Source organism: Typha latifolia, chromosome 7 (assembly GCF_019914945.1).
Source record: "Typha latifolia isolate L0001 chromosome 7, TyphaL0001v2, whole genome shotgun sequence".
NCBI classification, from domain to species: Eukaryota; Viridiplantae; Streptophyta; class Magnoliopsida; order Poales; family Typhaceae; genus Typha; species Typha latifolia.
The window spans coordinates 5,874,523-5,895,023 of NC_133092.1; the positions used below are offsets into that span (position 1 = coordinate 5,874,523).

The window sequence follows — 20,501 nt, forward strand, 5'->3', positions numbered from 1 at the left end:
GAATTAATTCTCGATAAGAAATATGCTACATCCTCCTAGTCACCAAGTAACTTCCAATCTCTATCATCTTCAGTAGAGTAGAATGCTGGACTTTGACTATTTGTAGTAGTGATTGAGTCTTTTTTTAAAATATTATATATGGTTAGACTTTTTTATACATTATTTGAGACTTTTGTCTTATAAACTCGAGATATGTTTTAGGTTGCACTTTTCTTTATTTTATATTCCATTGTTAATTCTCTATATTTCACTATTTTTTAACTAATTTCTCATCATCTTATTTTTTAAAAGTTTTTGACAATTTTGCTTTTCATTTAATAAAGTATGGAAAAATGATGTGACATATTTTCCATTCATATGCAAAACATAGAATATTTTAAAGAGAAATTCTTTTTTTATTAAGTCAGAGTAGTGTTTGGAAAGAACTATAGCTATTTTTTTAAGCTCTCCATCGGGATGAAAAAAAATCGCTGTGCAATTTTTGAAGTATTTGTTCATCTTCCACTATGCATTGGAAATTTTATAAAGTATTTGAATATTATTTTATATGCATTGGAAATTTTATTTAATTCTTTAATAAGTATCTTCAAATTCAAACTGTCAATTTGATTAACAAAATCATCTTTCGTTCACTCCTTTTGTCGTATCTTTTCAATATAAACTTTGATAGATTTATTTTATATGTATTTAAAAACTTATTTAATTATCCAAAACTTCATCTCTATTAATATCTTTAAATTAGTAAAATAATATTATTTTATTTTACTGAATTTGCTTTCCAATGCATATAAGATAATTTTGATCGGACTTCTTATAAAACATATATAAACAAAAGAGTAAAATAAAATTAATTTTATTATCTAAATAGTCGAATTTGAAGATACTATAAAGTTTTCGAGAATTAAACTTTTTAACATAAATAAAATAAAGTTGATTGGAGTTCATATTAGAAAAAATATGACAAAATGAGCAAATGAAAGATAATTTTATTATTTAAATTTAAACCCTAGAAGTGGTCTACTTTGAAGATACTCATAGGATATAAAATTGTACTGGATTAAATAAGCTTTTCAATGTATATATTAATTATGATCGGAATACATATGAAAAAAAATATGGAAAGAGTAGTGAAATTTATTCACTTATGTTACTACCAACGTAAATACCTCGATCTCCAATGTAATTTGTTAGTAGCAACATAATTCTTTTTTTTTCTAAGTTATAATATTTAATAAATTTTAAACTCTTGAAATGATCAAATTTAAAGATAGTTATTTGAGATGATGTTGTAGAGGATTGAATAAGATTTTCAATACATATAAAATAATATTGATTAGAGTTCTTATGAGAAAGATATGAATAAAAGAGTAAAATTATAGAAATTTTATTATTTAAATGAATGAATTTGAAGATATTTATTAGAGATGAAGTTCTAGATAATTAAATAAGTTTCAAATACATGTAAAGTAAAGTCGATTGAAGATAATGGTTAGAAATGAAGTTTTAGAGAATTAGATAAGTTTTCAATACATGTGAAATAATGTCAATTGGAGTTCATATTGAAAAGATCCTAATGCTATTATAGTGCAAATAATGTCAATTGGAGTTCATATTGAAAAGATCCTAGTGCTATTACAGTCGGAAGATGAATGAAGACTTCAAAAAGTTACATTGCAATTTTTTTTTCAAATGATAAGGAGAAAGATGGATATGAGAATAAAAAATTCAAAAAAAATGGTCTCTTCCCACACATAGTATCACCTAATAAGCAAGAGTTTTTTCTTTAAAATACTTTATATTTTTTTAGAAATGCTGTATGCTTTTTTAGAAATACTCTACTTATGAAGAGGAAAAAATGTATTCTTTTTTTTTTTTACTTTATTAAATGAAAAGTATAATTGTCAAAAACTTTTAAAAGATAATGTGAAGGCAAATAAAAGATAGTAAAATAAAAAAAATTGTAATGAAAATATAAAATAATAAGAAAAATATCTCATATTTTTAAGGCAATAGTCTCTAATAAGTTGCACAAGTAGGTGTTACGGAGGATGTTTTTCTACTTTAAATTCCAGTTGCATGGGAAATAGCGGTCATCACCCATCACAACGTTTCTTTGCTGATTTCGTGGAAGTCCGACATGGCAATTGGCAAGCGAGTTCATGCAGAAAAACGGATATCTTTTTCTATGAATCTCTACCACCGTCTGATCAACATCAGAGGGCCGAAAATACTCAATACCACCACCAATTGGGTCATCTACCACCGTCCGATCGTACTAGCAGGTAGAAGAAAACGATCAGGTCCGTAGAATGGCCTTCCGCGTAATTCTTCACGTGCCGATCACGTGAGTCGAGGAGAAGGGTTTCCTCCGAGGGGGAGAACGAAGACAAGAGGGGCTAGAAAACCCCCCCTCCTCCATAGCTCTGCCCCAAAGCAGAGGTCGCTTTCTCTCTCCTCTTCTCTCCTCCTGCTACTGCTCTCTCTCTCTAGAAAAGGAAGCCAATTCCGTTCTCCTCTCGTGGAGCTACCGAGGTTAGGGTTTCGATTCATCCCTTATCTTCGCTAATCTTTTCTCTGATCTTCCGCTTCCAATCGAAGACCTACGAAAAGGCGCTTCATTTGATCATCGGATCGGAGGAGTCGTGGCTTCCCCCGGTTTTAGCTAGTTTGTTGCACGATTTGATGTTAGGGTTTGGAAATCGAGCCTTCTTTTGACTTTGATTCGGCTTTTGATAAGGTAATGGTGGGGTTGTCTTGGTAGAGGTGGTTGCCGTCGATGGATTCGAAGGCGGATGGCGCGGCCAACAGGCCTCTGCGGACGAGCGACCGGCTCCGGCAGCGGCGGAAATTCTTCGGTAGGACTTATTTGTACTACAAGCCGGTGATTAGGAAGAAGATTAAGTCCAAGAGGAGGACGGCAGCGTCTCAGATCGCGAAGAAGCTGCTGAGGCCGAGGAACCCGCCGGCTCAGACTCCCCCTTCCGATGTAAGAGCTCTTGCATTGTCTTTTGGATTGATGTAGCTTAGTTGTTTTTTCTTTACCCTTATAATGTGTAAGTAGATAATGTTGGTCGTTCTATCTTGTAAATGGTTGGTTGTTATGCAATCTGCGGAAAGTTAGGGGAATGGAATGGTAGTTGTGTTGGGTATTCGCATGTATGTACAGTGTTTTCTTTATGTAGTGACTAATCATAGTGGTAACTTATCGCAATTTTGTTCTTTCTTTAAGGATCCTTCATTTATTTACAAGGAAACATCATTAATAGTGGATGAAATGCTATTGTTTGATATCTAGGGTTTTCAAAGCTTGCAGTATCTAATGGATATCCGAGATATTAGTAAATATAATTTCCTATTCTCGTTATGGGGAAATAACAATTGTAACATGCTGAGCAAGAGTTATTCCGTCAAGATGATGACTTTAGTTTGTTTCTTTGTAATTGTGGAACTGGCACCTGCTTAAATTGGCAGGGTGAGTAGTTATAGACTGTAGTAGGGCTCTTATATTAAGGGAAGTTGCCAGAACTAGCTATAATTTAATATCTTTTCATTGTTTTCTCTGAAGTCACCAGGGGTGATCAATGAAGTTGCATGTTGGAAAATTTCAGTTGCCTAATGTGGCACATAAATAGGTGATTATGTAATGGCAATGGATGACAGAGGGAAGAGGATTTACTTTTCCTTGTTTGCTGTTGATAAATGGCGAGAGCTTTAGGTCCTTATTCGGTGCTAGTTGTGTTGTTATACTGGTTAGGGCAACAATATACTTTGCAGTATACACTGTGTTGACTGTTTCTTATTTTGTTTTCATGTATGTCAATTTCCATCTTTGAGATTTTAACTTAATGATAGTGAATGTGGACAAGGGTCATTTCTTTTGGGTTGAGGTAGTTTAATTTTTTAGTGGATACAAGAGAAATAAAGATATGAAGTGCCTGGAATGGTGATGTCCTATCAATAATCTACTCACTCTATTTCTGGATTAGTGAGTGAAGTGTAATTATTACAGTTATACCTACAGTGAATACACTTGTTTCTTAACTTAGCTACCAAAAAGAACTTTGGCTAATTTTATTTCTCAGAATAGTGAGAAAAATCTAGTGATAAGAAGAGTTCTCTTATCTTTTTCATAGTTGGCACTTGTCAAGTTTTGCAAATAATTATTGGCAATATTTTTGATGGCTATGGATGTGTATATATCGAAGAAAATCCCACAGCCATATTTAGGTACTCTAAGATGTTGAAGAGTCAGAACATCTACAAGAAAATGCATGAAGTTGAAAGTGCTCCTGATAGTTTGGCAACTGAAGTGACTACTACCATCTATACTTAATCATTAAAACCCTGTCATTTAGTCTCATAAAATTATTAAAGATGCCCAGTATATGGCCTTAAATCCCAGAATATGTCTTTCAACGAAACTAGTTAACTTGCCAAAGTTTGTCAAAGCTACATTATTTTTGTAGCAACTGACTAAATCTAGCAAAAACTGCTGTAACCCAGGAAAGTTTGTATTGATCAAGAATTGATACCTTCTGGAATCTTTTTTCTTGTGAATTGTCATGATCCAGCTTTCTTTAACACCTGGCTAGATATTCTGTTTAGCGTCTATTGAACTCCATAACTAATGTAGTTCCTTCTTCTGCAGTGAGCTAATGTTCTTGGTGTTATAACCAGCTGTAAAAATTCTTGTTATTTACAAGTTTTCGACATGTGATTGCAAATGATTTGAGCATGCGATCCTTTTATTTCTTGGTTCTCTTTGCCTTTGTGTTGTACGTGTCTCATGTGTATAGAGCACCAGCTGGACAAGTGTTGCTTGAGAGTTGGAAATTGTAGTTCTCTTATATGTAGCATATCGTTAATAGATTCTAAATTTCTACTGTTCTTTATATAGTCCATTGCAGCAAATCTTCGCCGATCAACCAGAAAAAGGAAGATTTCCATAAATCTGGAAGACTATGAAACAGACAGCTCCAGAACAGAAGATGATGATCTAATGGTGAGATTTTAAACTCTCCATGCTTGGAATATTTATAGAGGTCAGTTATCAGTATGATATCTTAGGAAACTGGAGTGTAAAACTATGTGCTTTTGTGGTTTAAGTACTCTGTTGAAATTTTTGAATGTTCTTGTTCTCCACAGACACCAAGATACCGCTCTTCTAAAAGCAAAGTAGAAAGTAATGCTAGTCATGATGAAATATCAGCATCACCGAGGAATAAAAAGATCACTAATGCCAAGTCGCTTCCCCGTCGTGAAGGTTTACGACCTAGAAGATCCTTGAGGGAGCGTAGGCAACAACCATATCAAGACTCCGATGATGAGCAGGAAAGTTCTGAGGCGCATGCCGGGCAAGATGAAACAGAAGATGGAAATGATGTTGAGGAGGATGGTGCAAATGAAGACGAGGGTGATGGAGGGGATGAAGCAGAGGACGATGGGGAGGATGAAGAGGGTGAGGAAGAACAGGAAGGACGGAAGAGATATGACCTAAGGAATCGTGCAGAAGTTCGTAGAGTCTCTCCTGAGAAGGAGGGAAAGCAGAGATCACATTCTCCTCGTAGGGTACTACATCATGGAATGGGTTCTAAGAATAACAAGTATTTGAAGAAGGGAGGGTCGCGAGTACACAAACGCCCTCGTTTCTCAATACCGGATGATTCGGATGATTCTCTTCTTGTGGATGAACTGGATCAAGGTCCTGCTATTCCATGGACACGCAGTGGAAATAGAAGCGGGCCACCTTGGCTTTCCGGTGGTTTAGACATGCAAGGAGCAACAGCTTGGGGGCTGAATGTTGCTGCATCTGGGTGGGGACATCAAGGTGAGAGTACTGCTTATCTGATGACAGGTGTTCAAACTGCTGGACCAAGTTCCAAGGGAGGGGCTGATATTCAGCCTTTACAGGTTGATGAAAGTGTGAGCTTTGATGACATTGGTGGGTTGTCCGAATACATTGATGCATTAAAGGAAATGGTATTCTTTCCTCTGCTATATCCTGATTTCTTCGCAAGCTATCACATCACTCCGCCAAGGGGGGTTCTACTGTGTGGTCCTCCTGGTACAGGAAAAACACTAATTGCTAGAGCATTAGCTTGTGCTGCTTCTAAAGCTGGTCAGAAGGTCAGCTTTTACATGCGCAAGGGAGCTGATGTTCTCAGCAAATGGGTTGGTGAGGCAGAGAGACAGCTGAAGTTGCTTTTTGAAGAAGCTCAAAGGAATCAGCCATCCATTATTTTTTTTGATGAGATAGATGGCCTTGCTCCTGTTAGATCCAGCAAACAGGAACAGATTCACAACTCTATTGTCTCAACTTTACTTGCCTTGATGGATGGTCTTGACTCTCGTGGTCAAGTTGTTTTGATAGGAGCAACTAATAGGATTGATGCTATTGATGGCGCTTTACGCCGTCCAGGTCGGTTTGACCGTGAGTTTAATTTTCCTTTACCTGGTTGTGAAGCACGCGGTCAAATATTAGACATTCATACACGCAAGTGGAAGGGCCCTCCTTCAAAAGAGCTAAAGATGGAACTGGCAGCTAGTTGTGTTGGATACTGTGGAGCAGATTTGAAAGCTCTATGCACGGAAGCTGCAATTCGGGCGTTCCGTGAGAAGTATCCTCAGGTATATACTAGTGATGAAAAGTTCATCATAGATGTTGATTCCGTAAAGGTGGAAAAATATCATTTCTTAGAAGCCATGTCTACGATAACTCCTGCCGCACATAGGGGAGCAGTTGTGCACTCCAGGCCGCTGTCACCAATTGTTGCTCCTTGTTTACAAAGACATCTGGGGAGAATAATGGAGCATTTGTCTGATATTTTCCCTTGTCTTTCATCCCTAGATCTTGGCAAGCTATCTGTTTTTTCATATGGCTCTTCTCTTCCTCTTGTTTATAGGCCTCGCCTATTGATATGTGGTGATGAAACTGCTGGGCTGGTAAAATTCTCACTCCTTTTTCTTTGTGAAGATATTATTAATTACAAGCACCGAGTTTTCTAAAAAAAATTAGGTTTATCAGGACAATCTTGGGCCTGCTGTCCTGCATGAATTAGAGAAATTTCCTGTTCACTCTTTGGGACTCCCATCTCTTCTTTCTGATCCAAGTGCGAAGGCACCTGAAGAAGCTTTAGTGCATATATTTGGTGAAGCAAGAAGAACCACCCCATCTATACTTTACTTGCCTCAGTTCCATCTTTGGTGGGAGACTGTGAGTTCCCCAACTCATCTTGAAAGTTATAGATGTTGAAAACGTGATGAATATTAGTAACATAAGATGATTTCTTGTTTCTGTTCTGATTGTTATGTTCATTTATTCAGGCACATGAGCAGCTTAAGGCTGTCCTGCTGACTCTCTTGGAGGAATTGCCATCCAACCTACCAATATTGCTATTGGGGACATCTACAGTTTCTTTTAACAAACTGGACGAAGACTCTACTTCCATATTTGCTTTCCGCAATGTGTATGCTCCCAACCTTATATTGATTGTGCTCAGAAATGAAAATCTAGAATCTTTATTGTCATTTACACTAGTATTTTTTCTCGTAATCATCTAATGCGATAAACAGAGATCTTTTAATGTCAGAAACTAAACACTGATATTTAATTAGGTTTACAAGTCTAATTTGAGCTGCTAAGGTACATTCTAAACTTGATTGAGTTAATGGTGGATGGTGCATTGGTATGAATAGGTTGTCAAAGACCAATTTTACTACAACATCCTTTTAATTTTTATTGATAATATGTCGCATGTCTCAAAATGTGTTTTGGCTTTTTTTTTTTTTTGGTTGATTCGATTGGGATCAGTCTGATTTCTGTTTTCTCACCTTTTGGAGATTCAACATACTGATTTTTGAGTCAGAAACCCTTGGGGTAAAATTCTGATTTCCGCATGAAGCAATGTTACTGTTATAAATGTACCTGTATCTCTTAGGCAAACTTAAATTTTTATTTTTCTTTTATTTTTCCTTTTCATGTTTTCCTTTTTGTCCTTCTCATCAACTCATCATAGATCTTCATTTGGTAGGTATCAAGTGGATCAGCCAACGACGGATGACAGGTCCAAGTTTTTTGAGCTGGTGCTGCAAGCTAGTTTGTCTTTCGAAATGGAAGAATCTGCTGATAAATTGAAAGAACGCAAATCTGTAGTAGAACTCCCCTTAGCACCAAAAGAAGTCAGTGGTCCAAAGGCTTCGGAATTGAAGGCCAAGGCAGAAGCTGAGCAACATGCCCTTCGCCGGTTGAGAATGTGTCTACGAGATGTCTGCAACAGGTCTGGAACCTTATTCCCTTAGTCTAATTATTCATATATTGATTTTTAGTTTTTTACTGGTAATGTTAGCTTGAATTTGGTTTAAAGTCAACTTAACGGCTACTTGGCCCCATTTTCTGTTCTCCACCTATCCCCCTTCAATGGCAGAAAAGGAAGGAGTTGATGAATTTAATCCTATTTCTTTTGTTCTTCATCAGTGTTTAATCATCATAGACTATGGTTCCAGAATAAGTCAATCACTACTACATTCTTCCATGAGCTACATCGTCAACTAAATATTAGTTGTATTTTTTCCTTCAACTAACATATATTGCTGAGCATGTGGAAATTCGGTAACATGATGGTCAAGTTCTAGACTTCTGGTCACTATATATTTCCAGGAAAAGATAGTGGTTTTTTTGACCCACCATAAAAACTAAATGAAACATGTTATAATGTAATTTGGTAGTTTATGGTGCATCTACAAAACTGAGATAGGAGATCATTGTCATTTCATTAGCTTGTCTTTCTGACCTTACTTTTTTTTGAAGAAGATGTACATGTTCTTGTAAGATCAGGTGTTTCTTCTCTGTTTGTGACATAGTTCATCATGCGTCTCAATTATCTTAGTATTTTTACGTGTCAGAAACAAGTGAGATAAGTTCTTCGGATGTTTTTTTGTTTATTATGAGCAGGATTCTCTATGACAAGCGATTCAGTGTGTTTCATTACCCAGTCATGGATGAGGATGCGCCTGATTATCGTTCCATTGTTCATAATCCAATGGATATGGCTACAGTGTTGCAGCGTGTGGACTGTGGACAATATCTAACTCGTGCAACATTCATGAAAGACATTGATCTTATTGTAGCCAATGCAAAGGTTCATTTTTTCTTGTCACACCTGCATTGTCTTTGCTTTTCCCTTAAATGTGTTGTTAGAGTTCTCAGTCTTTAGTTTGTTTCAAGAAGCTTCAGGAAACACTATAATTAATTGCTTATGATTCAATATTTCAATTTTAGTATCTTTATAATAGTTTTGTATCTGAGGCTAAGGTGCTGATTTTTGGAGCCAAAATTCACAGGCTTATAATGGAGATGACTACAATGGGGCTAGGATTGTTAGTAGAGCTTGCGAACTTCGAGATGTGGTATCCTCTCGATTCTCGTACTTTTTACTATACTCATAGTTGGAGTAAAATTTCTGTACTTTGAAGTCAGGTTGATTTTTTTCATTTCTTTCAGGTCCAAGGGATGTTATCACAAATGGACCCAGCGCTGGTCTCATTTTGTGATAAGATAGCAGCACAAGGGGGACCAACTCATGTGGAAGATGATATGGACAACTTGGTTCTTTCGATAGCACCTGTTGTTCAGTTGGCTGCTGTTACTAGAACAAGTGCCAGGCTTCGTAATGTTCAGCCAGATGTAAACTTATCACAAAGTTATGAAGTATTGAAGCGGCAAAAGAAAAGCGCTGACAACGACCAAGCAGGTATTTCACTCTGTTGGATCTTGTTTCCTTATTCTAACAGTAAAGTTAAAGCTATCAATTATCTTGTTAGTGTCTTATGGATGTGTGATTAGTATTTGGTTTCTTTTTCGTGTAGTTTTGGGTAGATTTGTGAACATGTAATATTATTTCATTCTTAATATCAGAAATTAAGGTGTTCAATCACAATAATTGCATGGAATTGTCTGTTCAAGAGCCATTATTGATGAAGATTTAAGCTACATTGTACAGGAGATACACATTATAATAAAGATTTGGTTTAGTATATGTTGGCATGCCACATGCAATAAACTAAAAAAATCATAGTTGGGAAAATGCGGATTTTGATATGCAAGAATCAACCTATATGGAGTTATGGACAGATTGGACCACTGGTAGGAGCAAAAATTACTCCAAAAGAATTACAAATGGCTTCTATCTTATACTTGTGGGCTAGTGTTGCTGTGGAAATCTCTTACTCTTTTTCTTTCTTTAATTTTTTTACACCTATACTGGATTGATTGGAAATTTGACTGAAAGTTGTTAGACTAGTACTACTACTGGTCTTATATTGATTCTAGATTTAACTGTTTCTAAGGGAATTCAAAGAGGAAGGGCAGGGTTGTTTGGTAGTTGAGGTCCAAAATCTACTTGTGACATATGGAGCTGAGTAGAGTTGGTTGACTTTTTCCCATAAAGATTGGATTAAAAATCCTATTGTTGCTTCAATATTCACTGATTTCAACTATTTACATGCTTGAATTCTAAGACCTATTACTTTGGTATAAACACCATTGTCATAAAAACAAATTAGGTCAGGTTTTGTCTATGAGTAGATATCTAATAAACTCAACAGACTGACTGAACCAGCTAATTGGATGGGGTACATAACCATAGAAATATAGGCATGAACCAATGCCAGGTTAGGCCATTGTCAAATTCTAAAACTTTGCAGCTATCCATGGAATTCAAGTATCTACATTAGTTTCTAAGTTCAGAAGCTAATACGATCCATGATTCTATTTCAACCTTTATGTGGTGTGCTACTGTCTATTTAAGAATGAAATTTGAATAAAGTGGTACCGGTTTCATCAATTTTAGTAACCATGTCCATTCAAGAATGCAATTCAAGCAAACTTCTGCTGCTAGCTTATTAGCACGTAAAATCAGAATTTCAATTCTGCTGCTAGTTGCCTCTATAACTTCCTTTCTTTGAAATTCTAAGTTCAAAATTTGAAAGGTCCATTCCAAGTTTTAAGGAGTTCTAGAGTTTCTTCTGAGCTTCCAAAAAAAAGGAGCAAAAAGAAAATAAAAGAAAGAAAATATAAGGTCAACTTAGGATAGATTGGTTTGAAAATATAGTTGTGTTATAGATGTGTATGTACGTCTACCAATATAGTTAATACTTATAAACTACTATATATTGCCTCACTTTGTAAGGTTGCTTATCTTATCTTTCTGTCTGAAAGCATGTATATATTTGTCTATATAGACAGACAGGCATACATGACCAAACTAATATACTAATTCTGTATACATCTGTTCTTTTATGTAACTGTAACATTTAATATACCTTACTAGAAGGAATTATGTCCACCTTACCTATCACAAGTGGAGTGTGCGCCTTTAATCTTGGTGATTGCAGTAGATTTTGTGCAATCTATTTAGTTATTTGTTTCATTCAGAAAGAATAGCATTTAACAGGATACGAAATATAATCACTTGCTATATGTGGTTCAATATATTGCTCTTAGTTGATATAATACTAGATTAAAATGTTAGGAGACCCACTTAAGCTTTTCCAGATTATTCTTCTTGCCTTTTAGATGGATTAGACAATTTTGTTGCAAGTGACTACAGATCATGTTGCCTGCCATTTGGCAATTTGCTAGATGCTGCCCACATACCATGGGCAAATGAATGATCAAAAGGATGCTATTAATCTCCATAATTAGGCTAGACAATGTGATGTCTGTGTTGTGTCAGAATGTACTGGGGACGAGATATTGATGGATATAATGTAGATACTTCATTTTTCTAATTAATGATATATTATAAGGATATTACATTTGATGAAATTGTCTTTTGATGTCAAGTTGTAGATAATCTTTCTTCTATAATATTTTGGATTGAGAGGTGCTTTTTTTCATAAATATAATTCATTGTTGACATGATGAGCAGTCAACTCAGAATATCTGATCATACATGATGAATTCTTAAATAATAAACTAGGGACCTTTCTTGGTCATCTATTATCATATGTTTTACAAACTTGTAGATTTTTTATTTGTTTACACATCAGTATTTTTGTATTACTCATATCCTATTTTTCCAAGATTTACTCCGTTCTTGCTTTATTCTTGACGACCTTATTTGCTTGCCATGCAATCTTTTGACTTTAGATAATTGTGTATTCAGGGGTTCTGCATTTACTTCTTAGATAAATGTTTTAACTGTCCTGCTTTGCTATTCTTCTTTCCTTTTCCCCTTTAAATTTTAGAATGACTTTAGTTTAGAAGTTAATAAAAATGAAAGATGCCATTTTATTGGTGTAAAGTTCATCTAAATTGTTGCAGTGTCAGCCAAAGATGATAGATCTGCTATGGATCTGGATTTATCAAAGCCAAATTCTTCACAAGCAGGAGTGACACAAGAACCAGATTCAAATGGTTCTTCAAGACAACCTGAAAATGCTACAAATAATGAACTCCCAGAAGCATCTGAAGTGGCTTCCAGCCCCCTGGCAAACAATGACTCTGAAGATGTTGTAATGGCTAATGCTGAGATTTTGGAGCAGATTGAGTCTGTGAAGCAACGTCTCATGGATCGCACTGAAGGTTATGGAGTGCCACAGCTTGAGAGGCTTTATACCCGGATAATGAAAGATGTTGTAGCAGTAAGAGGTAAAGAAAGTGGAGAGGATTATAAGCAATCAATTGTGAGGCATCTTTTGAGATTTGTTGAGGATGATGAAAATTTTTAAGCAGTAGTAGTAAGTTCCTTTTTTTTTTCATTCCTACACATTTTACTTAGGAGGTATTCATTATAGATATGTTTCTCTGTATTTTTTTTTATCGTAGGTGTATATCTGCTAAGGTCTGCTAATAAGTTGAGTAAAGTGATCAGAAAAATGTCAGATCGGTGTTGCAACTCCTTATTCCATCTTTTCTCAGAAGCATATCTTACTTCCTGAGCATTTGAGGATAACCAGCATTGGATTTCGTGAGTTATTTTTTGTTTATTTTTCTATTTGAAAACGGGTACTGGGAATCGTCTGATCTTATTATTTCTGTCAAAACTACTAATTTATCCGTTAAGTAGCAGATATCTGAGGAAGACAAGTCAATCAGTCCGTTAAGAGCATGTCAAATGATCGCCCTCATCACTTTCTAATACTACATCACAATCATTGCAAGAAACTCTCGGCGCTCGTTCTTTAGATCTTCACTTGTTTCTGAGACTACACTTTCATGCCAACCGCATCTCACATTTTAGTTGGGTTATGGGCCCCCCTGAGATAAAGAACAATTCACTAAAAGTTGAAAATGGCTAAAGAAAAAGTAAAAAAGAAAAGAGAAGTTTCCCAGTTGTTGCAACAAAGTACAGAATGATGTCCATCTGACAGGCTATAACATAAATGTGGTTTCCTTCTGAAAACAAAAGGATCTGACAGTTTTAAGTCTAGAGCTACAGAAGAATTACATACATACGCTGCACAATGCCAGAATCAATACAGATAGTTGTCACTGCATGGATGAATTACGACAAGAAGATCCATAACATCTCAAAGTAACAGTCTTCACTTCCCATCAATGAGTATCCTGCAATCCATGATTGATCCTGTCCAAACGTGTTTGATAACTTATGGTAATAAGTTTTCCATTAAATCTGGAGATACAAATCCTAAAACCAACAGCGACAATAATTTAATAAAGCTTACATATACTTGCCAATTCAGGACTCAATTGATGAGAACTGGTCATTAACACTCACCAACATCTTTGGAGATATCTGAAATAACCATATGAGAATAGGAGCTGGCAGATATCTAATCTCATCCCTTCAGCACACCTGAGAAGGAAGGTTACTTCTCCGCCACGTCCAGTAGTTCAATCTCATAGGATCTGCAGTCTCTAAGATTGAGCAAATAGTAGTTGCAAGATTGGCATCTGCTAAGTCCGACCTAGAGTCTCGCAGAGCCTCAACAGCTCCTTTAAGTTCACTAGAAGGTTGAAATCCGTAACAAAGAAGATCCAGTAACTGGCTCAATGCAAACGTATAGCTTTGGTTGCTTTTCAGGACCTTCAGACATACTTCACAGACTCGGTTGTCACTCACTAGCAAGCTGATGTCTCCCTTGAATAAACCTCGCAGGTACCTCCAGGGGCTCTCATTCTGAGGGTGCGCCAAGATGGCTTCAATTGTGTAATCAATTTCTGAATTACGCATGGTTTCAAGTCCCCCATGAAGCGGAGATCTTGTAATAACAAAGTACCTCTGGTTCAAAGTAGAATTAATTAGTGAAATATTTTTATCTGATGTAAGAAGAGCATGAATATCTCAAAACTTGCAAAGATATATATGAGTCCATTAACCTGCATAAATTTTTTCTGCCTAACACAATATCACTAAATTGTTACAAACATATGTACATCTAAACTCAATGAAATGAATGTGAAAACAAAAAATCCTCAAAGACTGACAGAGATGGCACTTGCCATACAGTATTAGCATGACACCTAAAGCATGAAAATCATACCCATTAAAGTTAATTTGGTTAAATATGAGTCCTAATAGTCCCATTGAAAGAAAAGGATTTTAATTTGTGAAGACATGCTATAAAAGCAAAAAAAGCTCAATGTAACTTAGCCAGCTAGTCACTGGAAATCAAAGGAACATCACTGAAGAACGTAAAAACATGTTAAATAATCCTGAAATCCTGCAACTGTAATATCCTGAATACCAAATATCATTTAGCAAAAGGTTGAAAAAGTTGAGATATAAAGTCGAAAAACTCAATCAAATTAGGTGAACAAATTCAGAGGCAATTGCCATTAGATTTTCAATTTTTCATAGTACTTAGATGCTTGAATAATGGTCAAAACTGACAACCAAGTAAAGCCCATCATCCAGATATAGAAAAAATAAGCATATAAACAGGATCTTTGAAGTAAAAGTCATATCAATGGCAGGATTCACTACACTAAAGAGCACAACCTTGTATCTGTAAAATACTGATATAACATGGAAAATCATACTAGAATTCTTAACTGCAAGCAGTTACAGATGAAGAAATCTGCCAGACATTGCCGATTTCAATAGTGTAAATACTGAAGCATAAAATGTTGAATCCCAAGCCAAAATTATTCATTTCATCCTTTCTGTTTTCTAACACTAAAATTTTTGTTTTGGACTATCCTTGTAAAACATGAACACAGAGGTCTGACACAATTAGATTTAAGGAAAAAAGTTCAAGCATACTTTGGAATGACTAATTCTTGAAACTATTCTTAAGGAGAAAATCAACAATACCTGATTCCAAGCTGAATTATTGAAAACATCTTCTTCAATCAGCTTCTGGCAATAGTCAAGCTCATTTTCCCAGCCGCCCAAAGCTTGAAGAACCCACTGCATCAAAGAATTTCATCTTATCTCTCACTTTTAACGAGATCCACAGGAAGATTATTGGGTCATACCCCATAAATTTAATCATTCATCTAGATGGAGGATGCTAACAGATTCAAAAGCAAGGGGCTACTTCAAATATAATATTGTAGATATCAAAGTTCTGTAGATGAAAAAGAAAATAAGATTAAGGTAAAGTACTGTATACATGCATCACATTAGATGGCTGGATTGACTTGGTTATTTGAAAAATCTTTTGTAATTACTTACTAGTGGAATAAGGTGGAGGGAAATGAAAGTTACCTGCCTATGAGACCAGGCATGGTAATTTTTCGCATCACATGCAAGTATCCTCCTTGTAAATTCATGTTCTTTACTTGCAGCTTCTGGTCCCAATTTCTCTGCAACCCACCGCCTATGATGCCTACATGGTATCTCCTAATATTATTAAGCAAAGAAACTGCTAAACATTTTAGTCAACTGAATGCAGCTATGCTTTCTACAACCTTGCAGCTAGACAGCCAAAAACAAGGAGAGCAATAAAACATAAGAGTTCACTTGCTGTAACAAACCAGTGCCAAAGACAGTAATAGGACAATCCTTGATTGTTGACTAATAATGCAAAATCACTAGATTTACTATAAAAGAGCTCACCAAATTTGATAATTTTTAGAATTGCCTTTAGCGATCTGGTCAACAAAGTTCCTTTCTTCAAGTAAATCAACATTCAATGCCTCAAGTACAAGTCGTCTGAAATGCCAAATCTACAAAAATGGATACACTGTTTAATAATGTCAAATAAAAAAATATTACAATATACGTGGGGAAAAAAAAAGGTATAAGTTAAAGAAGAAAGGGAAAACCCGAAGATGACAAATGCAGTAAAGAGCAGAATGATCCTTTACCTTGTCACTTTACCTTGTCATGAGTCCTAGCTAGGAAACTGATGGACTTTAACTCTTCACTTAGAAAAGAAGTGGACATTTTCTACAGAATACTAAAGATTTCAAGTATACAGCTCAGTGATCATTTAAAGAAAGATGTTTTAGCATAAAATGTCCTACCAAATACCCCAAAAACTTGGGAAATGACTCAATCCAACTATTTGAAGAGGAGACAGCAGCCAGCCTATCCAGACGATTCATCATTCCCAGATGGGTTAGCAGACATCTATATCATCTCTTGTGGTGGCTCAATTGAAAAGCAAGCTAACCTCCCAGTTATTGCAAACCAATTGGCTTTGTCTATCAACTCCGTTCTGGCTATCCCCTATCTCAAAGGGTTGAGAATCCACCGCTATTGATCATCTTGAAATGACCAACAACAGAAGTATAGAAGAAAGAAAAATTCTCTCTTTATAGGAATCTCTAGATTGAAGTGTTCACAACTCAAAGACAATGGAATTTGAAGGCATCTAGTCGCTCTCACTGACCAACGAACATCAATCACTTTCTCCAACTAATGAACTAGGCATACTCCACCTACCTAGAGTTACTATTCCCACCTAAACCTAGAATTGTTCTCTCTAGAAGAGACCAACGAAAATTGCAGCAGACAAGGAAAGAAAGAAAACCAGAATAGATAATCCTAGATTATAGGTTTAACGTAAGTCCTCACAAGTTCTGTAGGGCACACAAACCTCACCAGGAAGACATCAAAACAAGGACTAGTCCTATCTATTTGTATGCCTTAATCTTGTCCCAAGCCCTTTGTCTAAATCTATAGTCATCTATGCCAATCTCAAACCCCCAAAATTCTCACACAGATTGTCGTTCAGCACTACTGTCAGTCAGAAGATTTTATTCTCTGGAGGAGCCAGTGACTACTATTTTCTGGTTTCTCTTTACATGATTTCACTAATGTGGCACTACTTTGAAACTTCTAAGCATTGTTCAATGTGCATGTTTTAAGCCCTTGACATCTTTACATCATATTAGTAAGCACATCAGTTTGCAAATTGCATAGTATTATCATAAACATATCTATCTTGCCACTAGAAATGAGGTTTGAGTCATCCTTCTGCTAAATGATCTCTAATCATGTTCCGAAATCCAACTCATGAATTGTTACAATGTATGGCTATTAACTATTTATTTTTGCTACCTGGAAAATGCAATGCAATACACAATTATGCTTGTACCATAATGTGATCACAATTATTGTCAATGTACCAGAAAGTGATTCATCACTAACCATTTTTTTCTATTTTCCCATACATTTAAATTGATTACCCCGCAAATTGATAAAATGATAATTAGCTATAAACCTATAAATAAGAGTAATTGAATCTTACTTTTCTTTAAAATGGGTGTGTCTATCCTTTGACCCAATTCAATTCAAAAGACTGATTTGACCGCAAGACAGGGTCGCAGCATATAGTTATTAGATGTAACTTACAAATTTAGATTAGATTTTCCTTCTTGCGAAAGAAAAGTTCTCACTTTAATTTTGTCAAATGCCAAGGTTGAGGATATCGGGAAAGCAAAATCATTCACATTCCAGATCCAAACATAATAAAAAACCAATCAAAGATCAAAGAAAGGGAATGATAATTATATCATCTCACGGTATAGTTCCCCGGGTTCATCTCGATGGCCTCGGTGGTGAGATCAAGGGCACGGCGGCTGCGCTCGTCGGCGAGGTAGACGGCGCGGAAGTAGTCCATGGTCTCCCGGAACTCGTCGCGGTAGGCGATGGAGACCACCGGATGAGGGCCGTCGTCTTGGGGCACGGGCTCCACATCCGACCACTCCGGACGCTGGGAGATGGGGATTCGCTCGTTATCGTCTTCGTCGGAGGAGGACATTGACGTGAGGTAGGGTTTTGAGGATGGATTAAGGGTTAAAGTTTTTTTGGGGTTCGATCAGACTTTTGGGCGAAGTGGGAGAGACGCAGAGTGAGGAGAGAGGGGAAAGTGAGAAAGGTGGGAGACTGTGAGATTGGACGGGATCTTTCCGTGTTTAACTGTTGGGATATAATCAGCAAACAGCGTTTCGAACCAATGATGTTGCAGTCAGCGCAGGGATTCGAACCAATGGATATAAGCCACGTACTGAAAAGAAAGCTATTAGCCACATCTATATCTAGATTATATGTAAGCTACATGTTATTGGCAAAACACAAAATTGGCTTATAATTTTGGCCTGAACAGCAACATGTATGGAACAAAATGGCTCCCCCCGGCGATTCCTTGCACTAGATCCACCATTGCCTCTTCTTCTATAAGAGTTTTAATCTCCCTGAAGGAGTAAATGTCATTCCTGAGTTACTGCTATTACGAAAAAAGAATGTGCTGCTCTCACCTCGTGGGCGCAGCTGTTTAGAGGGTCTAGGGTCTAGGTGACGGGCACAAACCCGAGGTCCTCATGTAGCACTATCCTTTAGCAACTATAAGCCACTACTTCTAGTTCAATTACTCTTGATCTGAAAAGGTTGAAAGATACTAGAGCTGAGTTGATGGTTCAACCTTATTGGCAAATTTCACGGCAGACCACCACCGTAAGTATCGAAACTGCTTGGAGATGGAAGTCGGCTGAGCAACTTGATGTTATTAATATGGCTACTGATTTCTTTACCTTCAAGTTTAGTTTCCAAGATGACATAATGAGAGTGCTCACTAGTGACCCCTGGACTTTCCTAAGTAATTTTTTAAACCTTATTCCTTGGAGGTCAAAATTCTAAACTTTCGGTGAGAAAATTCTTGCTGCTCTAATTTGGGTTCAGTTCTTGAGTCTCGTCTATATCTGATTCTCGGTCGCTCACGCATCCATACTGATAAAATGTGGGATCTCTTTTTAGCATGTGAAGAATACTGTTCCGATATTGGGTGTTCACTCAAAATAGACAGTTATACTCAAGGTAGAACACATGGTCAGTTTGCCCGTGTGTGCATTGAAATTAATTTATCTGCCCTAGTAAAACAATCCACGATGGTTGAGCCAACGGGGGAATAGATGTTCCACGTTGTTGCCTATGAGAACCTCCCTACTATCTATTTCCATTGTGGGCGTATTGGCCATAATCTCACAGCTTTATTTGCCTAGCCCCGGTGAAGAAAGTATTCAATGCTACTTAGGGTGGTCCAGCCCTGCATGTCTCCACTTGCCCTATAGAAACTAATAATGCAACCATTGGCCTCTCCTTCTAGAGCTCTGAACCTTTTGGTCCTTGGATCATGGTGTAGAAGAAAGGGTGGAAACCCCCCTTAGTTGGAGAAGGTGGTGGTAGAGGTTCACGGTAATCTTACCGCCAAAGATGCTATCTCAGTTCCTTTTGGTAAATATGGTAACCTTACTAGGGAGAAAGGTGACATGGCTACTCTAGGCGTGAGTACTACTTCTCCTTCCTACTATGCCTTTGGTGCTTCAAGTGGTGCAGCCAGCGTGTCACCTCCTTTTATCGTCGACTCATTTCAAAATCTTGGTGACCATAATATGTTGGTGGTGGATCAAGTGTCTCTGGCATTGATAGATGGCCAATGCCTAGCCACTGAGGTTGATGTTGAGATGCAAGAAGAGCTACCGGATAGGGACCTCGAACCAGGTCCTCTCCTTTTTAAAGCAGAAATAAAGGGGGCTCTTATCCTAACCTTGATAAAGATTCAGGGTCTATCCAAGAATAAAGGAAGATGAGGCCAAACTACTTAGTCACCTCCCAAGCCTAAAGATCGGGCAGTCTCTGCCCGGATCCTACCCCCTCATTAGTTGGTTAATGCTGATGATAAGTTAGAATTATCGAGGGCTTGCCAAAGAGGGTTATACCTCTCTTATCATTATTTTATATTTTCATAATCTTGATATGATAATCTTACTTGAAACACATACCACTAATCACAAATCTACCTTGTTTCTTAACAGACGAAGGATGACTTGGGATGGGTGCTACACTCCGGAGTCGGGCGCTAGTGGTGAAATCATGACATGTTGGAAACCCACAAAAGTTAGATTTTCCCACATTCACTCCTTCGATCAAGTCACCTATGAAGGTAAGCATCCCTGGCTCTTAACTTCCATATATGCAAGTACCAATGTTGTTAATTATAATTGGCTTCTCCATGAATTAAGTTATGTGGATTCTACTAATCTGCCTTGGATGGTTGTGGGTGATTTTGGTTGTATGCTTAATCCAACT

At 36.8% G+C, this 20,501-nt stretch overlaps 2 protein-coding genes across 7 annotated transcripts; one reads left to right on the forward strand and one right to left on the reverse strand.

The window, feature by feature from the left end:
- The first annotated feature begins 2,392 nt into the window (after positions 1–2,392).
- Positions 2,393–12,953, forward strand: LOC140791911 (ATPase family AAA domain-containing protein At1g05910). Of its 3 annotated transcripts, none has more exons than XM_073142635.1 (11): positions 2,393–2,532; positions 2,738–2,986; positions 4,898–5,002; positions 5,146–6,942; positions 7,025–7,213; positions 7,324–7,466; positions 8,031–8,276; positions 8,951–9,137; positions 9,340–9,405; positions 9,500–9,749; positions 12,323–12,953. In XM_073142635.1, exons 2-11 carry the CDS (start codon positions 2,777–2,779, stop codon positions 12,727–12,729), a joined length of 3,600 nt encoding a protein of 1,199 aa, XP_072998736.1. In that variant the 5' UTR covers positions 2,393–2,532; positions 2,738–2,776; the 3' UTR covers positions 12,730–12,953. The 3 variants fall into 3 exon arrangements, with proteins under 3 accessions (XP_072998736.1, XP_072998737.1, XP_072998738.1); XM_073142636.1 differs by having other exon boundaries at positions 2,399–2,532; positions 2,762–2,986; XM_073142637.1 differs by lacking the exons at positions 2,393–2,532; positions 2,738–2,986 and having other exon boundaries at positions 4,901–5,042.
- Positions 12,954–13,307: 354 nt separating this feature from the next.
- LOC140791912 (protein farnesyltransferase/geranylgeranyltransferase type-1 subunit alpha) lies at positions 13,308–18,303 on the reverse strand. Of its 4 annotated transcripts, none has more exons than XR_012109652.1 (6): positions 17,938–18,303; positions 16,026–16,135; positions 15,675–15,795; positions 15,279–15,374; positions 13,740–14,243; positions 13,308–13,586 (listed from the first exon to the last, which is right to left on the reverse strand). XR_012109652.1 is itself a non-coding variant. In XM_073142638.1 (5 exons), exons 1-5 carry the CDS (start codon positions 18,175–18,177, stop codon positions 13,809–13,811), a joined length of 1,002 nt encoding a protein of 333 aa, XP_072998739.1. In that variant the 5' UTR covers positions 18,178–18,303; the 3' UTR covers positions 13,308–13,808. The 4 variants fall into 4 exon arrangements, 1 of the variants encoding a protein (XP_072998739.1); XR_012109654.1 differs by having other exon boundaries at positions 13,308–13,649; XR_012109653.1 differs by having other exon boundaries at positions 13,687–14,243.
- Positions 18,304–20,501: the final 2,198 nt, after the last annotated feature.